Source organism: Coffea arabica, chromosome 6c (genome assembly GCF_036785885.1).
Source record: "Coffea arabica cultivar ET-39 chromosome 6c, Coffea Arabica ET-39 HiFi, whole genome shotgun sequence".
NCBI lineage: Eukaryota > Viridiplantae > Streptophyta > Magnoliopsida > Gentianales > Rubiaceae > Coffea > Coffea arabica.
The window spans coordinates 1,644,636-1,671,720 of NC_092320.1; the positions used below are offsets into that span (position 1 = coordinate 1,644,636).

The 27,085-nt window shown below is 39.6% G+C and overlaps 4 protein-coding genes and 1 pseudogene across 5 annotated transcripts; 1 reads left to right on the forward strand and 4 right to left on the reverse strand.

Moving 5' to 3' along the window:
* Positions 1-9,826: 9,826 nt before the first annotated feature.
* On the reverse strand, positions 9,827-15,079 carry LOC113697584 (ubiquitin C-terminal hydrolase 13-like; annotated as a pseudogene).
* On the forward strand, positions 9,852-11,255 carry LOC113692065 (protein NODULATION SIGNALING PATHWAY 2-like). Its single transcript, XM_027210405.1, has one exon. It carries the CDS (start codon positions 9,852-9,854, stop codon positions 11,253-11,255), a length of 1,404 nt encoding a protein of 467 aa, XP_027066206.1.
* Positions 15,080-15,200: 121 nt separating the features above from the next.
* LOC113694335 (importin subunit beta-1-like) lies at positions 15,201-19,818 on the reverse strand. Its single transcript, XM_027213261.2, has 3 exons — positions 19,560-19,818; positions 16,260-18,684; positions 15,201-15,709 (listed from the first exon to the last, which is right to left on the reverse strand). Exons 2-3 carry the CDS (start codon positions 18,677-18,679, stop codon positions 15,514-15,516), a joined length of 2,616 nt encoding a protein of 871 aa, XP_027069062.1. The 5' UTR covers positions 18,680-18,684; positions 19,560-19,818; the 3' UTR covers positions 15,201-15,513.
* A 423-nt stretch (positions 19,819-20,241) lies between these two features.
* Positions 20,242-21,141, reverse strand: LOC113692068 (uncharacterized). The gene has a single exon (XM_027210408.1). It carries the CDS (start codon positions 21,139-21,141, stop codon positions 20,242-20,244), a length of 900 nt encoding a protein of 299 aa, XP_027066209.1.
* A 656-nt stretch (positions 21,142-21,797) lies between these two features.
* LOC113694646 (ethylene-overproduction protein 1-like) lies at positions 21,798-26,909 on the reverse strand. 2 transcript variants are annotated; one of them, XM_072051843.1, is made up of 5 exons: positions 26,518-26,909; positions 24,362-26,432; positions 23,427-23,718; positions 23,021-23,330; positions 21,798-22,540 (listed from the first exon to the last, which is right to left on the reverse strand). In XM_072051843.1, exons 2-5 carry the CDS (start codon positions 26,407-26,409, stop codon positions 22,308-22,310), a joined length of 2,883 nt encoding a protein of 960 aa, XP_071907944.1. In that variant the 5' UTR covers positions 26,410-26,432; positions 26,518-26,909; the 3' UTR covers positions 21,798-22,307. The 2 variants fall into 2 exon arrangements, with proteins under 2 accessions (XP_071907944.1, XP_071907943.1); XM_072051842.1 differs by having other exon boundaries at positions 24,362-26,909.
* Positions 26,910-27,085: the final 176 nt, after the last annotated feature.

A 27,085-nucleotide genomic window follows, 5' to 3' on the forward strand; every position in this document is an offset into this window, starting at 1 on the left:
CTGAGGCTTCAAATTGCACCATCTTCTTCTTCTTCACTTTAAGGTTAACAGAAGAAACTTTGAGTCTGCGGTTGTCCATTAAAATGTGCGTTAGGAAGAAGACAAAGACGTAGTTTTGTTACATGTTCCATGTCTTTTCTTCTCCCATTGAGTTTTAGCCTTTTTTTTAAAAAAAATATTATTGAAAGGCCAAATCCACACACCATTATCCTAATTAAATTCACATCTTCGCCCCTTGTTCGGTATACAAATATGTATTTGATAACTTGTACTATTAGTAGTGAAACTTGTTTAAAGTGTGAGTTTAAGATGAAAGAGTGTGCAATAACAATTATACAAAACTTAAATTTGAAATATAACTTTTACACATATGAAGAGGTGAATTCTGGATGATTGGACCGAATAGAAGGAATTCACCTATCAAATCTGCACAAAGAGCATGAGGCATTGTCTTCCGATCCCACTCCGATGGTCAAGTCAGTTCGAGTACCCAATTACAAACTAAAAGCGAGGGTCTTAGTATTTCTAGTACGTGTGTGAGTGAGAGTATGTAAGTACCTTTTCCTATGGATGGAAGGGTATTTATAGTAGACAATATAATGGGAAGAATGATAAATTTCAATTCCTATGGACCGTAGGCTAACAGTGTCACTTAGACATCATGTCACTGTCATGTCATTCCGTCATGCACAAGTCAGCATTCCTAATGGTACGTCAGATGTCAGATAGAAAGTCGAGCTGAGACAACAAACCGAGGTGGCATGGGACTTACGGAGGTCACCTCGCCTAGTCGCGAAATCGAGGAGGGACGAGGTGAACGCCCTCAACATACGTTATAGATCTAAGGATAAAAAATAAAAAAAAAACTCCTCGTGGTAAATCTAATATACAGAAAAATTCCTTGTAATTTCAAAATATATAAAATAACACCTCATACTTTGAACTAAATTGTAAAGATAACGAAAATAATTTATTGGAACCTAAAAATAATCTTTTTATAGCTAATTTTTAACAAATATAACTGTTCTATCCTTTAATCCATAATTCTCTCTCTCTAGAGAATGAACCAAATGATTTTGTTGAGTTGCCTTTTGTTTAGTTACATCAGGGCATTTCTATCATTTCGCCTATCCCCATTAATTTTAACGGATTCCGTTAACTTTATAATTTAGTTCAAAACATGAGGTATCGTGTTGTACATATTGAAATCACGGGAAGCTTTTTTGTATATGAGATTTACCATAGGATTTTTTTTTAAAATTTTTTACTCTAGATCCAATAGTGATAGTGTAAAAACTGTTAGTATATATATATATAAGATTTACTCTATTATTATTATTGTTATTTATCATTACTATTTTTTCTCTTTTAGTCCGGAAGTGCAAAGGCAAGACGTGAATGGATGGAAAGCCACATCATATTAGTGATGAGCTGTAAGAAAGAATGGTAATATTGCAATTCAACTCACACCAGATAGACAGCCTTCTGTCCAGTAATTTGTGCTGTTTGGACCGTGCGGCACAAGAACTCATCAGAACAATGAAGGCGATGCATAGTTTGGAGATTTGGTTGATATCATGAACTCAAGAAAGATGCTTTTTTCTCTCTTTTTTTTCCCTAAACGAGTGGCGATGAGGATAGTCATAAAGTAAAGATATCCAGGGGGTTGGTAATCTGATCTGCAAATCTTTAAATTTCGTCATTTTGTGTCTACTAGTTTACTAAACTTGTATACGCATGGAGATCTTATTATCAGTTTAGTGGACCTGATATAACTATTCTATAAAACCCCTTCTCATCCAGCAGATGCATGCGTATCTGCTCTATTCAGCCTTATCAACACCCTACCAATAATCAAGAAGCACCACAGTCAAATGTCCATTTTTAAATCATTGCTCCCCGAATTGCAGGGATTTGAGGGAACCAAAATGACATAAGCTTTGGATTACACACGATCTGGATTTAGATATGGATTTGGATAACAACATGGGACGTGGGAATATAGAAATCCAATTATCTACCTCCCAAATGATAGCAGAAATAACTACTTAGATTTAGCTCCAAATAATCCACAAGATCTACACTGAGTGCCTACAAAGCTAGAACACTTAAATATTGGTATTTATTTATTTATTATTATTTTTTGGTTCGTTTTTAAACTTGAAGAGTCTAGACGGCCATTTAGTTAAATCGAGGAATGTCAAATGTCTGAAGAGTTAATTCTCAGGATTAGTGAGATAACGTATGTGAAGCATTTTTGACAGTTTAGCTGCTTTTTTTTTTTGGTCTCCCTGACTAACGAAGATAATTAATCCGATACAAAGTGCGTATCTCTTCAAGAGAAGAAAATACTACTAGAAATCCAAGATTTGGTAAAAGGAATGAATTTAATACGGGAACAATATAATTAGTAGGATTCGTCCAGGGCAAAATTAGATTTTGTCCGTATATCAGCAGTTATTTGGATTGCTGAATTATTTTAGATACTATACCGCCGCCGCTTGTATCATAAACACATTTTTCAATTCATTTTTTTATATTTTCAACTATTTTTTTATTGTACATACATCATATCACAAAAAATATTACAATAATTATTTCAAATAATATTTTAAATAATACTCTATCCAAACACACTCAGTCTTCTATCTACGAGTAATAAATAATAAAATTATATATATATATATATATAATCAGGTCGGTGGGTTTGCAAGTGAACGAGTTGATTATTTTTAAAGTCGAGTTCGAGCTCAAGTTGAACTTTAATTCGAATTGTTCATGATCAGCTCGCGAGCAGCTTGACTCGTATGCAACCCTACTCTTTCAACCTGCTTTAAACTGCCGGCGGTGGATCGTCGCTTATAGATTTGTGGCTTAATGTGAACGACTAATGTACTGCATACCCCACTTTTGAATGCAGCAATTATACCCCCTCCGTTTCGAAAAAATTGGAAAGCCTATGTACTAACATCAACTGTTAGTGGATTTTTGGGAGGGGTTGGTAGTTGCTTTTCATGGTAGGGTGGGTTTTGGAAGTTGGTGGTCTTGAGAAATTGGCGAATGGTTGAGGTGGATTGACTGTTGTTTAGTCTTTTTTGTAATACTAACCAAAAAAAAAAAAAAATGTAGTAACAGCTGTTATCATCCTGCAGCTCCCCTTAAACAATAGCTTTCAGGCACATGGAGATGGACATGGAGAGACAATTCAGCCAACGTGCTATATTTGGCTGGATTATGTCAACTCCCCTTTTTTTGTTGGACCTCCTTTTTTTTTTTTGTCAGCAATGATACATTTGTATAATCTATTTTATCCTAATCTAGAGGAAAAAGGAGACTAAAGAGGCTATGGTAAGGAGTTAGTGGGTATACAGACCCAACTAGATCAAGGAAGTACTATGACGCGATCCTTAGATTTTTTTGAACCCATTTTTGTTGTACCACAGTTTATGGGAATTAGTGTCAAAAAGTTTTTGCTTCCTGCCGGAAATCTCGAGACGGAAGCTACTGCTGCATGCTGCTTTCATTCATTATCACTCTTACTAGTATAATGTTGAGCACTCAGTAGGTATCAGGGACAACACTACTCTCTCTTCTGTGGATGATCTGATAATGAATGATGGAAAAAAGAAGAAGAGGAAAACAAATTTTCACTTGGTAGAGCGTGATTGACTCCTCTCTTGTGGTTGCCTCCTCTCTGCTGTCTTGATTAATTAGTCTGCTAGTTGCTCCAGACAATTGGATTTCTCAAGGCTCTCCCTAGTCTTGCGTGCAATTTTTTTTTCCCCTTTTTGTAGTTACACAGGTCACTTCACTTGGAGTCTTGCACTTAGCCACAAATTTCACATTTGATTCATCTTTTGAGCTAACCAGCCCCCCTTATGAAATTCCCATGTTCTGTCGTGGCTTTTTAGTTTCTAGCCAGCCAGTGACTCACTTTGATTTTCTAGTTTTGGGTTTTCCACTGGAACCGCATCTGATGCGCTTTTGGCTCTTTGTCGAAGCTGGCTATGAGTGTGCTGATTGATGCTGCTGATCAGTCGATTTGATGGGGAGGTGTCTGTCTGTTTTATGAAAATTACGTTGCATCTCTACCTCATTTAATAGGGTTTTGCCTGATCGATGTTTCTTTCACGCAATTGCGGATTCAATAGCCCCCCCCCCCCCCCCCCCCCTTATGTTCCAGAAACAAAACTAGTAGAAAAGAACATTGATTTTACCTAGAAAAACAAACTGAATATCGACGAAAAATTTTCATCCATAATTTTTTAAACGCGAGCTTTTTCAGAAAATCTTCAGCCCTTCTACTCCCTCGAAACAAAGGGACGAGAATCAATGCTAAACTGCTTATGGTCACAATCTTTGTGTCGCATATACGGTCTCCGTTCACTACCTTTTAATACTCGCTGTCTAATTTCTTATTTCTGACGTAACGATTTGGACATTTTGATCCACGGGGAAAAAATTAATCTGCAAATTGTACAGGTGTTTCAACATCAGCCGAGTCTCTCTCGGGTCTATGTTTTCAGATTAGACAAACAAGAACAAAAAAAAAAAAAAGGAGGAGGATTTTAACTTACTTTTACATCAAAAAAATTGGACTGCCAATTAGCAAGCCCCCACAAGTTTGCATTTTGTATCGAAAATTATGAATATATTAAAAATTCCAAGGATTGAGAGTAATAATCTTCCTCTAAAATCTTGCAAATTTTGCTGAACACATAATGCAGAAAGTAAGAAGATCAATCCCCATAGCCGTAGCAGATACACTCTCATCATACTGTCATTGTAGGGATTTTGGAATGGGTTGAGTAATGGACTAGATATACTGACCGGTGGCTCTTTTCATGAGGTTGGCCCAAATGGGTTGTCCAACCCTATTAATTGGATTAGTTAATATGCAACATCCTTCCTCGAAGCAAATTGTTAGGAAGACAAACAAGAAAAAAGAAGCCCAACACGTAATGTATTTTTTTTTTTTTTTTGGTTGCCTGTTGCCACGGTATTCAAGATTTTGCCCTGAATAATCCGTTGATCGACTCGGATCGCACATCTGGCTGTGATGAATGAGTCTCCCAACAAGAGCGGCTGCGTACGCCAGGCTTCAAACCCGAGTACGCCAGTCTCCCAACAAGGGTGAGTCTCCCAGGTTTCGAACACGTAATGTATTGGTTAACCGATTCTTCAATACTTATCGGAAACCAACCAATAAATAGATAAATTCTGGCCACCTGCGATGGTCACAACACAAAAAAGTGAGGGAGGATGATGCGATTGGAGTGCAGATGCGGTTCCATATTTATCTAAGAATTAATGAGGAAACTCCAAAATGCAACCGGAACGAAGTTGATGGCAACTGGAAACGAAAATGTACAGCAGAATACTGCTACCAAAAAACATGGGCAGATATCATATCGGCGGATATGGATTGACGTATTATTTATTATCTTTAGAGCCTTCTCGCTGACGGTGGGTGACAATTAAGCGATCATTAAGCAGAAATCTATTAAGTGATCATTAACCAATTATACTAATAGAAATCTATTGTCGTTGTTTACGACACTTACTTGCATGGGTTTTTCAAAACTGTGACTTTTATAGCGACAAATAGTCTGCAGAAGCAGCGAATATGGATGAGTTTGAGAGCTGCCAACTATTATATATTTCTACAACAAAACTTGGGTTTGGCAAATTGTAACAGACTAAACTTGGTGGTGAAAGCTATTTTCCTTCATTGACTGGGTCGAATTTCTTTCTTTCTTTCTTTCTTTTTCCTTGGCTTTATTATACAAATGAATGGTGGTGGTTGACCTATTGATGCTCACTTCTAATTTCTATTGTGTTGCTTATTTATTTTTCGTATTGGTTCGCCTGTTTTCTGTATATATAGTAGACTGCTGTTATGGCTGATGATGCGGAATCTGTGTCCAGAATTTAGGATCTTTTCTTGTGGCAGTAAGTTAGTAAGTAACACTCCCTTTGACCAATAACTCAACAAATTCAATAGCAACGCGATGCTCTCCGGGTTTGGATTTGGAACAATTGTAGCCTGTACAAGTTTCTTGAGCAGAGGCACTACTGAAATCTGTAGAGGGTTTTCCAGAATAAGAGTTATTAATACTTAAATTATTTCAAAAGTTTAAATGATGTGACAAGATATACATAGATTTGAATCATGGATACTGTACTCAAAATTGACTTTAGTATCTTTCTTTAATTAGTTCCCAACAATTAGTAACTACTTACTAACGTGTTGCAAGTAATGAGTTTAGATGATTTTTTTTTTTTTTTGATAACTCAGAACATGCACCAACTCGAATTCTTAGGATTCAAACCGGTACACCAAATCGAAGGAGTGCGCCACGGCCCCACACAGCGATCCTGAGCGAGGCACGAGGGTTCAAATCTAGGATAAGATTCGAACTCATGATCACAAGAGTTTTTAAAAGTCCGTTTACCGCTGGATCACCCTGTGAGGGCCGTTTAGATGATTGTTGATATGGGTACATAGTAATTAGTGAATGATATACATACAGTTCTCCCCATCTATTCATCTTTAATTTAAAAAAACAAACGAACAAACAAACAAACGCTAAAACAGTCCCGCATTCCCATTGGGAACCGCCAAATTATAATTAAACATGCGGAGACTGGGTGTTTTGATTTAGACAAACAGAGGCACTACGTCTTCTTCCTGACAGAAAATTTTATCGAGCTCTTTTGCTTTTGTGTGTGTCTTTGGAATATAAAATGAATATACAAAATAGAAGAGGTGGACTCGCAATAAATTTTAAATATTGTCATTCACTTTTCTAAATTGAGGATCCTTTAGTAAAATAAAAAAATTTCGAACTTAATTTTACAGATAATTAGATATCAAACTCACCTCTTATCTTGTTGTAAACCCTTTTTTATCAAATGCCATTTTGGAGTACGAGTGTGTTTTGGAAGATTGCTTGAGGTATATGGCTTATCTTTTTTACAAGATAAACATGTCTTATCTTGTGGACTAAACAAAAAAAAATGTCTTATCTCGTTTTTATTTGGATTCAGGTATAATTAAATTATCTTGCTTAAAGTGATATGCATAATTTCAATTGAAAATAACAGTAGTTATTCTAAGATGATGGTGGATATGGAATGAAAACCTTTTTTTTTTTTTTTTTACAGTCGTTAACGGTCTATTCTACACCTACTCCTACTCTTATTCTAACATATTCTAGGAGGAACTCAACTGGATCTGTGGAGAGGGGCCGACGGAAATTGAACCACCATCAGATCAAACGGATGTACAAAACACCCGTTTGGATTTGAATAGCCACTATTGTGGCATTTTGCCTCCCATCCCACCAAGCCTTAAAGGTTTGATGGTGGCCACCGGCACAAAGGCTGGTGGTTACATTGGACAAGGCTCTTTCTTTTCCATCTAATTCGTTGCATATCCTTTTTTTTTTCAAGTCTAAAGGGAAAGACTATTCATCGTCAAAGTACTGAAACAACAAACCAACAAAACTAGAGGATTAGCGTGGCATGTAAAGTAAGACGAGAGCGGAGTGGGAAATCTTATATTCTCATCCTTTTCTTAGCTAAACACGAAGATGATATTCGGTGAGAAAGGGTCAAAAGAGCTGTTATGTTACTAGAATCATTTGCGCAAAGCCAACAAGAGGAAAGGAGAAACACTATGGTTATAGGTCACGTTTGGGCCTGTCGCTAGAATACCAGCAATTATTGACCAATATCTAATATTCCTTCTTGTATCCTAGATAGAAACACTTTTGCTCTATCTTGCTTTCTTTTTTGTTTCATTTTTGGATAAAACCTTTACACAGATAATAGATCGACTGTAATGACAATTAATAAAATGAAACAAGCAAGTCGAAAGTTCAATTCAACCTTAACCTAATTAACTGTATATATGCTCGAAAAAAGAAGAATAAAGAACACTGTAGAGGCAGATGGCTTGGCGTAAAACCATTCGTTTTAACTTCCCTCTATCCACCAGAATACAACGAGGACTACGACCTTGCCCAAATCCTTGGTATTTTGTCTTAGCTCCTTAATCCTTACTTACTGGCATCTCTCCAAAACAACAGTAGTAAGTTCAAGGAAAAAACAAATCACGCAACTTATCCGGGTGAATGTTCTTCTGGCTTGACGTGAAATTTCTTTCTTGTATAAATTTTCTCTCAAAATATATAATAGATTATCCTTAAAATCCCTGGGAACAGGAATGTTTGAAAACCAATTACTCGCAGTTGTATGATATACATACAGTGCATCTCTTCCACTCAAGACGTTGCTATTGATACAATAAAGCGACATTCAACTGATAGCAAAAGAAGAAAACTGCCGACCACATGACTTCAGGAAGCTGATGTGATAGAGTGCATGTTTGTCCTCCACATATACATATTATAGGGCTGCGTGTCAGATTAAAAATGAAAAATATGCAATTTAATTCATTTTTTAGAAAAAAAAAAAAAGTTCGAGACATGGGTTTTGAGGCTTGACATATTTTTAATGTTCTTCTAGCTAGTGCTTGTCTTATTTTTTGTTGAGAATCGACATAACTAGTCTTGACGAAGCAAAGATATTATTGCATATATCCGGATGATAAACGTTACTTCGATAAGCAAACAACTATAATTAAAACAAAAAAATAAAATACAAAAGAGTTAGAGCTGGTGCATAAGTAAATGCATAAATGTAATGTTTGATATAGAGGAATTAACCTGAAGAGCTGACGATTTCATGGCAGACCAAGGATAAAATATTCATCCTGTGAGACGGAAGATTTCTTTCCAATGACTCTTTAACAGATGCAGATTCCTAGCTTCACGGACGAAAACTAGTTGGCCGTAAAACTTATATACGGGATAATCTTGGGTCGTTTATTAATTACAAGAATATAAATTCTGATCTTTAAACATAAAGTAGAGGATCTCCCTTCCTGCAATTCTCTATAGGGAAAAAAGAAGGAAATCTCACAGTGAGATTGGTGAAGAGTATGGCATATTATTGGTCACTGTATATTCCAAATTTGGAATACTCTGAAACCCCCTTCCCCTTCATGATCCAAAAGGCCAAAAAAAAAAAAAAAGAAAAGAGAGGAGATTTTGGAGAATACAGACGCTTGTCTCATTCAGGGAACTTTCTGTAAAGCTACATGTTAATTACTATAGCAAGAATAAGATGTACCTCGTGTTCACCTTTTCCAGATCGTAAGAAGTATCAAAGGGAAATTTCTAACCAAAGTTTTGTCCTTCGTTATCCGGGATGCGAGTAAAATCTCCAACATCTATCTAAAATTCCGTTGATCTATTCAAAATACGAAAGGAAACAAAAAATATCTTCAAAACTTATCTCAAATCTTCGTTAATGAATAAAATATACAAGTTAAGAGTACAAGATCAACACTGTTTGGTTATCTTCCTTGAGAAATGGCCAAGGAGGAGGAAGAAGATGGGTGAATTAGAAATTGTGTTGTGATCAACCTTGTCCCATGTTAGATCTCAACAATGTTCCTGAGATGATATATAAATACCGCCAGTCCCCTGTATCCTCACCTTGTCTTATGAATAAAAAGCCTCCTTTAAGGTTGCCTCCTCAACTAGCCAGCACTATTGGCTCCTCTAATAATGACCGAATCTCAAATCTTCCAACCTTCTTGGCCGTATTTTCGTCATGACAACAACTTGAATTCAATTCTGGATAATGTTAGAGAAGATAGATTTTGCGGGGGTGGTGAATATACCTGCTATCCGCTCCCAACATTAATGGAGGAGAGCTATCTTGAAACGAGTATGCTCCAAGAAAGGTGCGCGAATTTTCCGGTTCACCTAGATGGCGACATGGACATCACCACGGAAGATGTCCTGGTCTTTTTCGAGGATCCCATCTCGATTGACGGTCAAATTACCGACGTCTCCATGTCTCCTGAGGAGAGCAAAGGAGGTAATTGTATACACAGTTGTCACCAAATATCCATGCCATCATCATCAATGAGATCAAGCCATGCTGCATCATTGGACGTGACATCCATGCCGTCATCACTGGTCTTGCCCGCAGAAGGCGTGGAGTTGGATAACGAGCTTGCCGCGTTCCATTTACTCATGGCTTACGCGGAAGCCATGGAAATGGGACAAGAGGAGCTCGCGGAAGTGATCGCGAAACGCATCAGCGAGAAAGTTAGTCCAGTTGGAGATACCGTGGAGCGTCTATTGTACTACATGTTCCACGCCCTGGACAAGCAGTCGGACTACCTCAAGCAAGAGTCCGCCAAAAACTTCTATCAGGCTTTCAAAGCATTCTACCAGATATTCCCAAACGGAAAGTTCGCTCATTTTGCGGCCAACTTAGCGATTCTCGAATCCTTGCCCGACGATGCAGATACCATACGCATCTTCGACTTTGACATTGGAGAGGGTATACAGTGGGCTTCCTTGATCGAGGCCATCGGACATCAGTGCCGAGAAGTGACGCTGACGTCGGTGAAATTCGCGGAGGGGGAGGATGCCGCCATGGATGCAAATCCCTTGACCATGTGGAGGTTTGAGGACGCAAAGAAACAGCTTTCGGATTACGCAAGGTCGTATGGCTTAAAACTGATGGTGGACGAGGTGGAATTAGCTGATCTTGTTGGTGAGCTCAAGAATATTAGTAATCGAAAACAGGGATCATCCGGGAGAAGACAATTCTTGGTGTTCAACTGCATGGTTGGACTGCCGCATATGGGCAGGGTAAGGAGCAGAAGGGATGTCTTTGAGTTTTTACAAGCATCTCAGAGCTTCTTGCAATTAGTACATGCCTCTGCTGCTTGTGGCAATTACAAGGGCGGCGTCATTACTTTTGGTGATGGAGATGCCTGGGAGAAAGTCAGAAATACCTCTACTTACGGCTCATTCTTGGACGGAAATATGGCACATTACCAAGCCCTGTTGGAGTCGATAAAACTGAACTTCCCGAGTTATCTTGGGGAGGCAAGAACTGCCATGGAAAACCTATTCGTGGCACCATCTGTTTCTTCTCTTGCATGGGCTGAAAAATGGGAGGAAAGGAAGAGATATGGTCAGCTGGAATTAGGATTTGGGTTGGAGGGTCTGAAGCTGAGCCGAGAGAGTTTGATGGAGGCCAAGGAAGTTGTTAGAGAAGGTGAGAGTCTATATGGGGTGAGGATGCAAGGTGAAAGCCACAATGAGATGGTGATGGACTGGAGGGGGACGCCCATGGTTAGAGTTTCTTGCTGGAGAAGTTGAACAAAATTGGCTAAATTTTGAATGAAAAAAAAAAAAAACACAACTGTAGTGAGTGAGAAAATTAATAGGCAGGAGCAGGGAAAAATATTTGTTGACACATACTGCACAAATGATTTGTTTCCAATTGGTTAGTTACGTTGTATGTGTACATGGAAATCATTCAATTACACAAATGATAAATATAATTTTCATAGACTTCAAATCAATTAATTGCATGCTTCCATAATTGTTCTAAGTTTTGCTAAACCTTTTTGATGATGCATATATCCGTGTAGATTTTATTACGTCTTAACTGATAGATTTGAGCTCTATGGCGATTAAGCTTAAATATATGGAGATCTGTTAGGTCTTCTGCTACTTGATATTCCAGAAGGTGTTAGGGTCTGATCAACTAATCCCGATAATGTTTAAATCTCAAAAAATTGTTAATCTGTACTATAGAGCTAATTATCTCTTCATTGGCACAGTAATTTCGGTTACAATACAAAAGGAAATTGTGATGTTCACCTAGCCAAAAGGATATCTCTTCATTGAATTTGTCTCCATAAGTCAGGTGAAATCCTACCCTTTGAAACAAGATTTCTGAAAATATCTTCCTCATCCCCACTTATCCCTTCACTATCCTTAGTTGTCATCAGGATCAGATGTCAGAGCATCCTGGTCATTCTCGGAAGCTAAAACCTGATAAAAGGCACACAACAACTCAAATAGGTATCCACAAAAACTTAACAAACCAGATGATTCTGTATTCTAGGCACATAATAATTGAAAGCGCGGAAATGTCAAACATTGCAAAATGACTCCAAGAGCAATGGTTCCCGCAGTTCTCAAATCTCACCGGAATGGTGCTAATGATAAGTGGTTATAAGTAAAGGCCTCCATGTTTCTTAGCCGAGATACTGATTAGCACTAGTTAAAGCAAGAGCTAATAGTTCTTGTAAGCCAATACGTATCTTTAAAAAATTGTGATCAAGCACTCAAACTAACCAAACATTTGATAGGTCAACGCCAAACACTTGAACACGATTATATTTATCCCCCTCGCTTACAAAACAGAGAAGCCATGAAGTAACAATAATAAGGTTGTTCTGGGACTTGGTTTCCAAATTCAAGAAACAATAATAATTTAATCTCCAATCAAGGACAAAGTCGTACATTGACAAGGGTCAGAGCCATGAATTTTGACTTGCAGCTCATAACTAAATTAATTCATCTTTTGAGTCTTTATGGTGAATGATCTTCAGTAGCTTCCTCAATAAATATAATTTCAGCCTGCCAATCTGTATCAAGATTCTTGTTTGGATAGCTAACAGTTTCCACTAAAGCAACTGTTATCCATCATGACAGAACCACATGCAATATCCTCCTCTATAGAAGCAAAAGTTTTATTATGCATCTACAAGTTGGCACCGACCGGAGGCACCATCCATTCCTGTCATAGATGATTACTAACATGCTCAACATTAATATACTTCACCAAAACCACAAGACATAAACATGTCAAGAGAAGTCTATATATATATATATATATATATATATATATATATATATATTCCTTCACTTTGCTCAAGGTACTTTGCATTTTTAGCAGATATATATCTACCTTGGAGGAGGGGATCCAACTTCATAGTTGTCATATTTCTTTTTCATCTTCGAGAGAGAATTTAATTTCACAAAGTAGAAGATAAAAATAACTGACCTCTAGGTCTGAAAACTCAAACCAAGGGCAGCAGTCCAAGTTTTCACATACAAAGACAACTGTTTCACGCACAAGAAATCCTGCATCTGCTTCCAGCATATCTAACACTTCATAAATTGAAGAACTGAGTTATTCCATGTCTTTGTGCATATAGAGGACTCCATCCACACTGTTTTTGAAGGGTTTTTTTTGGTTTACAATTGCCATTCTGTATCTAAGAGCATTTCCTGACAGAGTCCTGATTGGTGAAATCCCAAATCACTGATGTCTCTTTGAAAATAAGGACTTCAGCAGAGAAGCTAAAAACGTCCTTCTCAAGAAACCCAGAAGCTTGAACAAAGAGCCTCATCAGTGTCATAAATTCACGCCAACCCCAGTCCTTTGCAGCTTTGGAGTACCGATTTTGAGATTCCTTTGTGACAGATTTTTCATCCGACTTTTGGTTGAGAACTGATAATCATTGGCTCGCAAAGCAACTCCAATCATTTTTAGTATTTTGGGAATCTGTAACTTCAAGAAATACCGGGAGGTGGCAGGGTGGCTGAGACTGCCCTGATGCCATGAAACAGAATAGCATCATTACACCATGCAGCAGAGGACAAAACAAAATGTCAAATAGTACGATATAAGTTTGTGTAGGATAACAGGATAATTGTCTTTTAATCAATCACAAGCAGGCCAGGCATCAAACAATGTACAAAGAGAACCCTGGCTTCTAACTAGAAGAACACAATAAACAAAGTGTAGGATGGTGCCATTAGGTATCTCTTTTGCAGGAACACACTGTAGAACCAGCAGTCCAGAGGCTAACCTCCCAAAAACACCAGATGTCAACAAATGAATATAGGCACTTGAGTATGGAAATCCATCAATGAGTTTCTTCTAACACTTGATTAAGTGTAAATACCATCATTCAGTCCCAACAGGAGTGAATGATTTTTCATTGATGTGCTATACGTACTGCAAGGAAATAAACTCCATCCAGTCAAAGGGGTTTTCTACATTGTACTTTTTCTGGGAGCCTAATGAAACCTGTAAAGCAGCAAAATTGAAAAAAATGTAGATCTTTTAGAATCAATATTCTCTTTGCTTTTCAATGTTGAGGGTAAAAGGGAACACAAACAACCAATAGGTGATCGGTAACAAATTTGATATATTGGCTCATTAGTGCGGCATTCATGCCAATTAATGCACAACAAAGGGCATCACATACAAACTCAATCTCTATTTCAACAGCCTCATGGACATTTGATGAACCGTTTGCCACTGAACTTACTTCTGCAACAAACTCTACATACATATCAGAGCTTATCTTGGCGTAGCAGCAGCTTCCTACCCAAAAGAGTCAAATATATGCGTAGAAAATTTACAAAAACAGGGGGTGATCCTGAAACTTTTACCTACTCATGAATCACGTATGCAGTGTTACTCTAAAAGAGTTTTAATTCTTGAACCAATCAAAGACCTAAGAATGACATAAATGATGAGCAACCTGTATAACAGGCAAGCAAAGTCACGGTGAAGACCCTTGTCTCTTGAGATAGGCTCATTTGAGAATGTCAAGCCAGGCATCAACGCCCTCTTCTTAAGCCAGAAGATAGCACAAAAGCTGGGGAACAGAAAAAGGAAAGCCAATCTCAAAATACGCTTTAAAAATTGCCAAATCTAGTTTCCATGAGAAAAAGCACGGGTAGAGAGTTAATTAAAACATTCCTCCCTGAGAAGAATATTCCCTCAACACAAGCAAAAGCTACAAGTCTCTCTGCAAATGAGCATGAACTGCATGAGCAGATAAGCATAATGGGCAGCTATTCAGGCAGAAAGACAAACATCAGTTGTGAACGTACACTATTCCAACATTAAGTTAAACAACCTAGAAGAATCAAAAAGGCAAAAAAAAGACATTAAACCAAGAGAGATGGTGTAGGAGGGACCAGCCGCTTGTGCTCCAGTGCCACCTCTAACTTCAAAATCCAGAGTACTGCAAACCATTCAATCAATAATTGAATACAAAATGGAGATGGAAAGCATAAAGCCCTCTTTGTATCAATACAAAAACGGAAATGTAAAATTCAGTTGGAATGTGGACATGGGTGCTGCTACCTCCCTGCTACAATCACACAAGATCCAAGGCCTCAGCAATTGTTGGTATAAATTGCACAAGATAATATTATCCAGCAAGCAAATGTCTAAAATGATAAAATTCAGTGGCAAAGTATATATTGTTGATAGTGCCAAAGACAAGATTAATAGAAAGGATCAATAGTTTTTTATGCTTGTGACCAAATAAAGTTTCATCAGAATAGCAGGCCACCAGTACCTAGTGACCTTGCTGGACACTTACAGGACCCTTCAACCATAGACACTAGATCTGATCAATGAAAAGAATTTCATCGCCTCAGGAACCCACGTTTGCCGTACAATGACAGAAACCTCCACCCCATGACCCAAAACTCAGCCCCCAAAAACATAAACAAAGTAACTCGTTTTAATCTTCACCCAAAAGCTTCAAGCTGAAACTCCATAAATGATGATGAATAGCAGCCGACACATAGAATATTACCCACAGACACGTCCAATCATCCCTTGAGTCCAGACAGCAGTTTCTTTGAGCTGTTCATCATCAGACTGTAGACATTCATTTAAAAACTCCATACACAATGCACGATCCTTATACAAAGTCTTGACGTTTGAACCAAGTGCATCTGCTATATCTCCCAAAACTGCTACAGCTGCTTTTGTCACACCTTCATCCCTACAAAACATGCGAAAGCATTAATTAAAAAATCTAAGAGAATACTACAAAAATATAGGGTGAAAAGCATTCTCATATTAATTAAAACATTTTGACCACTTGAGATTTGGCCAAACTATTCTCATATTCAAAGAGTAAAACACAACCCATTGACTTAAAGAATGCAGAACAAAAAGCTCCTTTATAGCAAGTAAGATATTAGCTGAAACCAAACCTCAAAATGAATTTACAACATAAATCGAAAACACCACTTTACACATTATGGAAAAAAAATCAATATGATCACCATCAGCTTTTTACACCTTTATCTCAGACAACGTGCAGGCAGGTGCACAAAACTGCACACAAACATAAAGAGGACACACCTTGCACAGGCAATTCCACACACAAGCAAACAAGCCCATGAAAAATGATGAAAGTGTTAGTAACTCATAATACAAGTATAACACTATTAGTGATTCACCACTAGGCTTAACTCATTCTTGCAAATCTGAATGCACCTTAGCTGCATCTCATAAGGTCTATACGTAACCCTGATGCAATCACATACCTGTGGTGGTCTTTGGCAACAACTTCTATGAATTGCAAGAGATGAGGAGCATGGGGCATTAACAAATCAGACTTGGAGTTCTGAAATCCTTGCAGAATTCCAGAATAAGCTTCAAAGATGCTGCGTCTCAGTTGGTTCCCATAGTCCACCATCTCCTCATCACTATTGTCAATCTGAGCACACACTTCAGCAGCACTTTGCATCATCGGCAAAGCATAATTAATATACTTCTCAAAATTTTCTCCTATTGCTAGAGCAATGTCTCCAAAGCATGAAAAAATGGGTGGCTTCACAGACCGATGTAGTTCACTGCTAGAGAGATCCTTGAGAAGATGCGTCATGATCCCATCACAGTATGGCAAAACCTTATCTTCCAAGGCACGAGAAATGTCACCAACAACACCAACCGAGATGGCACAGACTTGGTATTCCTCAAAATTCTGCAGACCCATCTCCAAATATTTGTAAAACTCTGGCATATACTTTGCAAATTCAGGCCCGGTAGCATAGGCAAGCGCGCCTATAGCAAGCATAGCTTCTTCATGCACCGTAGAGCAACGGCAAGCAAAAACCTTAAGGAACAACATCATGATCTGATCAGCTGCTTGGATAATGATTGGTTTGGTTCCATCATCACTGCTTAGTTTCTGGATAATGACCTGAATAACACCACAGAGAGAAGCTTGAAGATCTCCTTGTCTTTCCCTATCATCTGATGTTATAATCTGAAGCTCTACTGTCTGCCCCAACTTAGTCATAATAACAGGGAGAAGTTGTGCAATGATACCAGATGTTTCAGTAAGGTTAGAGCACCTAACAACCTCATTCAAGGTCTCATAAGCAGAGGACCTGAGTTTGGAGTCACTGCCATCTGTTCTATCAGCAGTCGCAATAAGACAACCAACAAGATCTGGAAGAAAAGGTGTGAGCTGAGAGGAGCTAGGTCCCGCATCTTCGTACCCCTGGGCAAGATAATAAATGGCAGCACAAACCTTCTCAGCTACATGTGGGGCATCCTTTATACTTTGCAACAAAACCACCACAATTCGCTGGAGATTAGAAGGAGTGATTACAGTGAATCCAGTTGCTGGGTTGTGCAGCAATTCGAAAATACGGCTAAGAGTCCATGCAGTTGTATCTTTCACATGGCTATTTACATCATTCATGGCATTAAGCAGAAAATCTAAGCCAGCATTCACCATTGGAGAGAGTTTCTCAATGCTGGGTCCCTCAATAATTGAGCCAAACGCATAGGTAGCCGCCTCACGGGATCGCCACTCTGGCTTCAGGATGTTAGCTTCAACGAAAGGCATCACCAGGGGTACGACAGCATCCCCTACAGTTCTTGCAATAAGACCAAGACATGTCCCACCAGCCATGGCAAGATTCCAAATCCCATCCTCCTGGTCCTGATCCTCATCCTGCTTTAGTAAAGTTTCTAACAACATCGGAACTAGAGTTGGTAGAGCCTTCTCAATGAAGTGTGAGTGTGAAGCAGTAGAGTCCTCACTGTTAGGGGCCTCATACTCTTGTAGCTCTATCTCTTCATCGCAGATAGAGCTCCAGAACTCAACCGCTTGAAGGGCAACAGCCTCCTGATCTCCTTTGACCGCATTTGATGTGAGTTCAAAGATGGTTTGCATGTAGGGATCAAGGACCTCGTAGTATGTTGACGCAATGGATACAAGACATTCATAAGCAGCCTGCCTTATCTCAGCCTCTTTTGCAACCGCTGCTTCACAAATCACCTTCATGATATAGTTCCGCTCCATCTCATTCTCAAAGTTGGTTTGTGCAAAATCAAGGGCATTGTATAAAGCCCTAACTGCAGCAAGTCTTACTGCAGGATTTTGCTCAGTCACATTCATGCCCTGGACAACTGCAGTGAGGATAGAGTTTACTTCATCTTGCACCAGATCACGGTGAGATATCTCCTCACACACATAGCCAAGAGTCTCCAAGGTTGCCTGTTTGAGGGAGGCAGGCCTATGTGGCTGGGTCATGTTGACAAGCAACGAACCAATGAGTTCTGGCCATTCCTTACGAGGAATCTCTATAGAGGCAATCTTAGCAATTACTTGGGCAGCTGTGTGAATTGCATCCTGCACAGAGGACCCAAGAGTGCTCAGAAGCAGGTTTTTTATTTGGGATTTGAAAGAAGAATCAATTGTCAACCACTGCTGCACAAGGTGTTCCTTCCGAGAGGCCTCTTTTGCATCCAATGAGTTCTTAAGCACAATTCCGGCAAGTCTACGAGACTCCATTGGCTTACCCTCATTGGAGAGCTCAACAGACAATGACAAAAGGAAACTCGGCAAGTTCTGGTCTCGGAATTGAGTAAGGTTACTTTCTGCATCGGTTCGAACTTTTGCATCCGCTGATTGAGCAGCCAAAAGGATTTGAGTGATTTCCATGGCCATTGTTCCTGCAAGTCAATAAAAACGCTAATGAGTATATTCAAACAAAGATGCAGCAAACAATGAATGTAGAAACTAAAATACCAGGGTACGCCCCATGAAAAACCAATGACAGTCATAAACAACGAGAATTAATGTATGCTAAGTGAGGAAAATTTGAGATTAAGCACACAGTATAAGGAATAATTTGATGTAGCAATGCTAAGTTTGAGCAATCACAATATGCAGGCAATGCTTCTGTTAATCTGTAACTTAAAAAAGAATACAAAAAATAGTTAGCCTCATGAGGAGCAGCTCCATTCATATGCAAGAATAAAAAAAGTTATCTGGAAAAACAGTTTCATACTCAAAAGGAATTACTTCTAGCACTTCCATTGTGACCAAAACGTAGCAACTTCCCTAATTGCCAAGATAGATCTGGGGAGAAAGCCTCGAGTTTCCTAAAGCAACACTATTGCAAGCCGCCGCCGCGACGAACAAAATACTACTTTTAAAGCAATAATGATAATAATAAGAACAATCAATGAAGGAAAAGAGGCTGAAAGGGGAAAAAAAGGTCCAAATGAACACCCGTCGAAGTGGAAAGGTGAATCAAAGTAGAGATTGAATCTCAATCAATTAGGGATTCCTTTTTTTAAAAAAAAAATGTTAATGCCTATTGTCCCCTCTTCAAATTCAACTAATTTGCCCGCCATTACTTCATCAAGACGCAAAAACAAACTGATAAGTAGCCTATTTCCACCTGAAGGAAGTTTAAGCAACAGTAGCGATAAACCCTAGCGAGACAAAAAAAACAACTAAAAATGAGGAGAAAAAGTAATAAGCAGATTCGATTAAAGATGAAAATACACGCACCCAGACCCCATAGATGAACGGAAATTACCTGAACAAGGAAAACCCACAATAGGAAGATGGATAGATTTGAGTTGCTTAGGGCACCAAAACGAAGCAACCAAAAGGTCGAGAGTAATAAGAGGCCTTTTCTTTCTTTTTCTCTCCCGACGGTCAAGTCTTGAATCGATTCGTTGTTGACATACTCTCTATTATTATTATTTAATTTGAGAGTAAAAGCGGATATTCGATGGGAGATGGAGAGCGGCAGGCGAAACAGAAGAGAGAGAGTGTGGGCGAGAGTTACGTGCAAAAATTTCAAATAGGTGGAAGAAGCGGGAGGAAGGGCAGTTGAATTAAATGGGGGGCCCCAGTAACGAGAGGGAGGAGAGGCAGTTGAATTATGGGATAATTTAAGAAACCCCCCTGACATTTCTAACAATTTCATTAATCTTCCTTAAAATTTATAAAATTACATAAACCTCCCCTGAAAGCTGAAATTAAGGTTTTGATAATAAAATTAAAATACTCCTATACCACTCCTCCACTGGGTTTTGAAGTCTTGCACCACGTGCCAGGTGTTTGAATTAATGAAGATTTTGAGCTGCCTTAAAACGAATTTTCTTCGGCCTAATTGGCTGTGGCTGCGCTTACTTTCATCATCGCAATTCGCAAACGCAAATGAAGAGATTACTGCACTGCTCAACCGGTTACTACTACACTACACTACACTACTATTTTCTGCTGCTGCCGCTCCACTGAGGTCTAGATGTTGCCAGTGCCATGGCCGGTCTACCCTTCACCACCCCACACCCGCATGGCCTGGGTTTCATTCGCCAAGGCAACAAAATATCGAGGCCGCAGCCCTTCCACGACGAATATGACCACGATTGCGTCGCAGTCCTAATAGCTCCGGAAGCTCTCCTTCTGCCGGCACCGCTGCTTGATTTAGGATGCTTCTTGCTCTTCTCATCATCTGAATTAATTAGGTCCTTCTTCAGGCTGGTTGATGATGATGATGCCGCAGCAGCCAATGCTTTGGCGTCCGGCAAAAATCGCTGGATCATAAAACTGGGCGAATGACAGCCTATGCCTTCCTCCATATCCCCATTTTCAATCCCCAATTTCCTCCTCAGCTCTTTCCAGCTGTCAACCGTCTCGACCGACTGGGCTAACGAGAATATGTCCAGCTCGTTCGACGAAACGCCATCACCGCCCTTCCAATCTTCGTGGGCCCCTACTCCACCGTCATCCTCCACGTCCCCCTCGCAACCATCATCATGGTCATGCCCCCGCTCCGCTTCACCTTCACACGAATCGCGCTTGGGATCGGCTTCTTCCTCTGTTGGAAGCCATCGGCAGCCCGGCGGTGGTTTTGGAGGGGGTATTATTTCTTCAGCGTTCTCGCCGTCGCTTTCTTCACCCCTCTCCTTGGGCTTGCCAGGGGTTTGCTCCCAAGAGAAAGGTATCCTCTCGAATTTATCCCAAGAAACGCGAACCGAATTTGCATTTTGCACATCCTCCAGTCTGTTGACACCAATAGTTCGCCTCGTCGATAGAAGTGGGGCATTTAAGTTCAGCTTTCCTGCAGGCCACTTCCTCCTATTCAGGGCTGCTTTTTCTTCTTTTTCCATGTACGTATTGGCATATGTATTAAGCGAACTTACAGGCTAAAAAAATTTTAGATGAAGCAGACGTAAGACTGGAGCGAACGATTAAAGATGAGCTGTGTCTTAAAAGAGGTAGTTGCAGTGCAGGAGATATATATTACAGCTGGAACTATGGGTTTCTCGTGCAATCAGCTGAAAAGTTTCACTTAAAACGGTTCACAGGTGATGTGTTGGGGAAGGACGTACCATTCATGCGCCATATGTAAATTACCCGTGTGGCCAAGTTAACCTAGTACCACAACACTACATGCAATGCAAGTAAACTAGGATATAGCAGTGCAAATAGTCTTGGCCGAGTGAACCTACTACATGACATGCAATGCAAGTAAACAAGGACGACACACTGCCTTCAGTTTAACCTGACCAGTAGCCTGGAGTCAAAAATCAATATGACTGTAGAAGTCCATCTCCACAGGAAGCTCGCCGTTTCTTATTTTCCTTTTCCCCTTTCCTTTTCTTTTCTTTGAACTTTGAAGAGAGTTATAGATTGCTCAGAATATTGCATCTTTAGAATAAGCAAAATGCCATAGCTGCTGGCAGATTCCAAATATTCTGCTTGTCCAACCAAAAGAAGAGTTTAAAAAAAAAATGAATTTACAAGTTTTAAGACAAGAAGCAAATTAAACCATAGAGCAATTCAGGTTTCACTAAAAAGAATTCTGGAGAACAGAGGGGATGAAGAACTAGATGCAGCATACTACTGCTACATTCTTGCTGCACGGCCTCTGGCCCTCCACTACGAACAGCAATTCTATCAGGTATAATGGGTCATGAAACTGCAACTGTTTTTGAGCTTTTGGTTGAGATGTGTTAATTAAGAGCACGGGAACAAGAGCACTCTGCTATGAAGTGCATGAGTTTGATACATCATTGACAAGAAAACTGTATGCTTGTATTTACAATCTGAACCATTCTAGTTTCTCTGTCATTTCTCTGATCTAGAAATTCCTCTAGCTTCTCCTGCTAGATGTATGGGCATTGACCATCTAAGCTGGATTCTTAAAAAGACAAATCCAGAAGATTAATGAGGACAGTGGTGGCCCTCGTGCGACAAGAACAACAAGGTGGTGGCAATAAACTGATCCCCACTCAGGAGTCCATCAAGCAGAATCTGATAGTCTCTTGCTTCCTCATGTTTGCAGCTCATTAGCCCGCTCCCGTGTTTTCTGATACAGCTCCAGTGTATCAGCATGGTTGGGATCAAGACACAGTGCTGCTTCACAATCCCGGAGAGTGGAAGAATTGTCACCCATTGAGTCATGAAATGCTGCTCGGAGATGGAGCAGCTGTAGGTCTGGCTTAAAAGTTATGGCCTTGGTGAGCTCTGCAATTGCTTCTGCCTCCTTGTGGTCATCCATTAGAACTGGAAGGCATACGCATAAGCATTGGCAAAACGAGGCCATAACATATAAACATATAACTGCTTATGGTAGTTTGAATTAGAAAATTGCAGCCCTACTAAAGCTAGATTAACGCAAAATGTGTGATATTAGCCATAAAAGCTGAGAGGAACTCTACAATTGTGACAATACAACTCTGGGTGGTATATAGATTTTAGTAATTTTGACATTGGGAAAGAGTTAAAGGAGGGTATGTGTTACATATTACCAATTTAAGTGGTTCATGGAAGTAGTGATTATTTACATTTAAAAAAAAAAAAAAAAAAAATTGCTGCATACAGGCATTTGTTTTTGCCGCCTAGACACTTGTTCCAGGCCTAATTACGAAGAGAAAAGAAAATTGTAATCATACAAAAATAGAACAGCGCTTCGATGTCCAACTGCTCTTTTTTAAGTGAATCAGGAAGACAGGAATTATACTAAAAGTTTGAGTCACAGTTTACCTGCTGCTCTATATCTGTATGGATATGTTCTCAAGGGATCTAACTGCGTTGCCATGCTTAGATCACTTTTAGCCATTTCACCATCACAATATTCTGAGCGTTTTTCATATGCTGATGCATTATATCTTGCTTTTTCAATCAACTTGGTCATCTCATCATATGCAGCTTTCCGCAAATTTTTAAGATGGTATACCCGTGCTAATCCTTGATGAGCTCTTGTATGCTTAATATTTAAAGCATTCATGTAGCAATCAACAGCATTATCCAGCTTGTCAACATCTACGTAGATACTTGCCAGATTACTTAATGCCTGCAGAACCACAAGGTTACGCAGTGGAGTAATATATTGCAGCAAAAAAAAAAAAAAAAAGAGAAAATTAAAGATAATGCAGAGACTAAGACTTACTTGTCCCTTCCTCAGGCCATCTGAAGGGCATCTAAGAGCTTCCTCCAAAAGTTGTATAACATATAGTGAAGATTCGGCGTCTGGATTTGTTTCAGACAAAACATAAGCTTTTAAGAAATAGGCTTCAAATGATCTCTGCATAGAGATGGATTCCTCAGCTTTAGCTATTGCTTCCTCATGATAACCTGTGTCATATAAAATCCATCCTTCATAAATAAGCCTCTCATGCTCAGAGGTAGCAAGATTTCGCGCCATTCTCAGACTTCTCATTGCAGCCTTGTGGCAATTTAATCTGTAAGATTTGTGAAAATCAGGATTTGTTTCAAATACGCAGCAGAAAAGGGGGAAAATATGTTAAAATAAAGGAACAAACAAATGACTCATGTTATGATCTTCTACATTCTACAGCAAAAAAGTGTCAAGGAATGAAGCTGCTTCTCTAATAGCACCGTTGAATAGAATAGGAGGGCAGCCAGAGACCACCAAAGTTCATCTTGAGCCACTCAAGATAGACAAAAAAACAACGCTCTAATATAGATTGGTCATAGACTCATAGTTCAGAATGCAGCATGGTACTCTGAAAAACAAGTTCCTACGTACTTGGCATGCATGGTGATCAAATTAAGGAACACTGCCTTTCACAGCAAACAAGTAGAAGTTGCTTAATACAAAATTGGCAATCTTTTTCATGAAATGTAAATCTTTAACAAAGATCGATGATAGTCAGGGTGGAAAATATCGATACGTGTGTTTGGATTGTAAGTTATTTGAGATATTTTTACTGTAGCACTTTTTGTGATGTGATGTATGTGAGATAAAAAGGTAATTGGAAAGATAAAAAGATGTATTGGAAATTATAATGGTGATGTAAGCAATTATATTTAGGCAAATAACTTACAATCCAAACACACATGATAATGACAATAAACACTCACCGTAGAAGTAGGAGAGATTGTCGGAATCTCAAGAGGCTTTTTCCTGGGTCAATAGTCAACATATGATGTACCACAGCTAGTGATCCAATATCATCTACAGAAGACCATCTGTCATACAACTGCATCCAGCAATCAGCTTGACTCCACTCTTGAACATGATGACGCAGGAGCTCCACCAAATGGTCACCCTGCATCTTTCCATGAAACATCATGTAGTGGGGATTTAAAGTTAGAAGTGCTCGAACATCTCTTAGGGCTCCTTCATAATCCTCCATGGAAATTAAAAACCAAGCACGCAGCTCAAGGAAATCAGGAGAGACCTTGAAACCAATTATTTTGTTGATCTCTGAAATTGCTGCCTCAAGCTTATCCTCCTCCTCCACCATTGAGACAGACCTGTACTTGTATGGATATGAAAGAGTTGGATCCAATTCAGTCGCTGTACTTAAATCCATCAGTTTCTCTTTTCCATTACAATACAAAGATCTTTCTTGATACATCCACCCGGATGGTGTGTGATCAGAAATGAGGGAGTTCATCAACTTATATGCCCTATATTTGTGACCGCGCTTGTATTTAGCCCTTGCAAAACCAACGGTGGAGTAAACATGACCAGCATCTACAGCCGCCCTAAACCATTTCTGAGCATCCTTGTACTCTTTCCTTTCAAGCATTACGCATCCCAGCTGGTGGAAAGCAAGTTGTTTCTGCCAGCATTCGCTTGCACATTCTCCCAACCTTTCTAACAGCATCACCGTTGTGTTTGACTTTATGTCCTCTTCCATTGAAATCTGGCTCAAAAGATTGTAAAGCAAGAACGACGCATGTCCCACCATAGCCAGCCTTTCCTTGGCATCAGAACTGCAAAAAAATTTCATGACATTTGGATTGTGCATTGAGCTTGGGAGTTCCCTCAAGAACACCTGCAAGCAAGCTGCCACCAGGAGATGTGCCGTCTCCTCCAAGCCGTACTCGATAAGTAGCATGGCACTCTCCATATCAACGACCAGAGATGCCAAATATGCATCGCAAGCAGACTTCATCTCCTCACAGCAGAACATGTTAGCCAACCCTAGAAGTTGCAAGACAGTATCTTCATCAAAAGAATCCACGGTTTTTATCCTGCTAAACACCTCTGCAGCCCTCATTGCCTTTGCAGATATGCCGTTCTTTGAAAAATTTATTTTCTCTCTACGTGATTCCATGAAGCCACCATACAGCATCGCCCAGAATGGTCTCGAAAGCGATGAAATCTTATATCTACTACACCTGATCTCATCGTCCCCAATAAAAAACGACATGTCCAAGTCATCTTCATCAACCTCCTCATGATTCCATGACGTTGAGCATTCCTCGTCTGTCGCAGCAAAATCGTCATCCTCATCTTCCTTTGGACTCCTAGTACACCTGCAGGGATCATGGATTGATTCGGGATTGTAACCTGACACCAATGAAGTCCTAGGGCATTCCATGCTCCGCCCACAACAATCCATTGCCGATATCCCAATAAGCTCATCCTCTCTCCTCTCAAACCTCAACCAGGTGGAGAGTACCACCTTAGAATGCACGTCAACGGCATGCTCCCTGGCCAACCTCAGGCTCCTCCTAAACAATTTCGGGTCGGGCAACCCCTTATACATTGCACATTGCTCGAGATACATTCCTGATTTCTCGAATTCGGAACAGGCCTGAATTCTGGTATAAAGATCAGCTAAGGCTTCCACGAAGTCGACAAATTTAAGATTAGGCTCGATGTGGGGCTCAATGAGATCAGTTTGGGGGAGGCCATAAATCGCCAAGGTTTGCTTGACGTTATCAGAATTCGCATAATTATTGGGTTGGAAGTTTTGAAAGTTGCGATTAGATTTGGACCTGATGGAGTTGACCCTGAGGTGATCATGGATGTGGTGTAGGAACTTCTCCCCTACACCACCAGTTCCTGCATTTGTGGTGGTCCCGGCGAATGGATTAAGGGCGTATATTTGGGTGCCCTTGCATCCATCCATCATCTTCAGGCTACGCATTGTGGTAAAAATGTTGTGCTGCATCTTTCCTCAATCCGCAGAAACAGCTAAAGACAGAATGCAAATTTATTCAGAAATGCATTTTCTAAAATATCCCAAATGAAGAAGAGAGGGAGGGATCAATAGTTTTACCTGCGACTAGACAGAGAGAACCCGGAGGGAGGACCCGACAGGTAGAATGGAAGAAACCAAAACAATGGTGCTGCAGGTTGTAGGCGTCTTAACAATCGAGGGTTGTTTCCCGATTTTTCTCTGTCTTTTCTTTTCTTTTTTTTCCTTCCTAAAAAAAAAAAAGGCAGTGCTGGGTGTAGAAACAATGGACTGGATTTTTTTTTTTTCCCTGTTTGTTTGGCTGAGTTTATTTTGACGATGTTGATGATGGGGTGGTGGTGGTGGTGGCCGATAGAACGGCCACAATGTACTCTCTTCCCCCTCTGTAAATAAGTTATAAATGCAACTATAAAACGGATTACAGGTGAGAGGTTCTTCACTTCTTTTCCGCTTTCCTATCCAATTTTTTCTTTTCCTCTTTCTCCTCTACAATGTTTCGTACATAGTTGTTGTGTTTGGGGCAAAAAAGTACCCCAAAAAAATAAAAATAAAAACTCTCTATAATTTGATGTATATAAACTTTAATTCCCTGTAATTTAAAAATCTAAATTTAATCCCTTGTAATTATAATCAAAGTGAGATTTTCAGA

Coding starts and splice junctions, on each gene's coding strand:
- LOC113694335 (XM_027213261.2), bottom strand. CDS start 18,679: ATGGCCATGGAAATCACTCAAATCCTTTTGGCTGCTCAATCAGCGGAT. Junction 15,710..16,259: donor GTTGCCAAAGACCACCACAG/GTATGTGATTGC, acceptor CATGTTTTGTAG/GGATGAAGGTGTGACAAAAG.
- LOC113692065 (XM_027210405.1), top strand. CDS start 9,852: ATGGACATCACCACGGAAGATGTCCTGGTCTTTTTCGAGGATCCCATC.
- LOC113692068 (XM_027210408.1), bottom strand. CDS start 21,141: ATGGAAAAAGAAGAAAAAGCAGCCCTGAATAGGAGGAAGTGGCCTGCA.
- LOC113694646 (XM_072051843.1), bottom strand. CDS start 26,409: ATGCAGCACAACATTTTTACCACAATGCGTAGCCTGAAGATGATGGAT. Junction 23,719..24,361: donor CAATCTCTCCTACTTCTACG/GTGAGTGTTTAT, acceptor CAAATCTTACAG/ATTAAATTGCCACAAGGCTG. Junction 22,541..23,020: donor ATACAGATATAGAGCAGCAG/GTAAACTGTGAC, acceptor TATGCCTTCCAG/TTCTAATGGATGACCACAAG.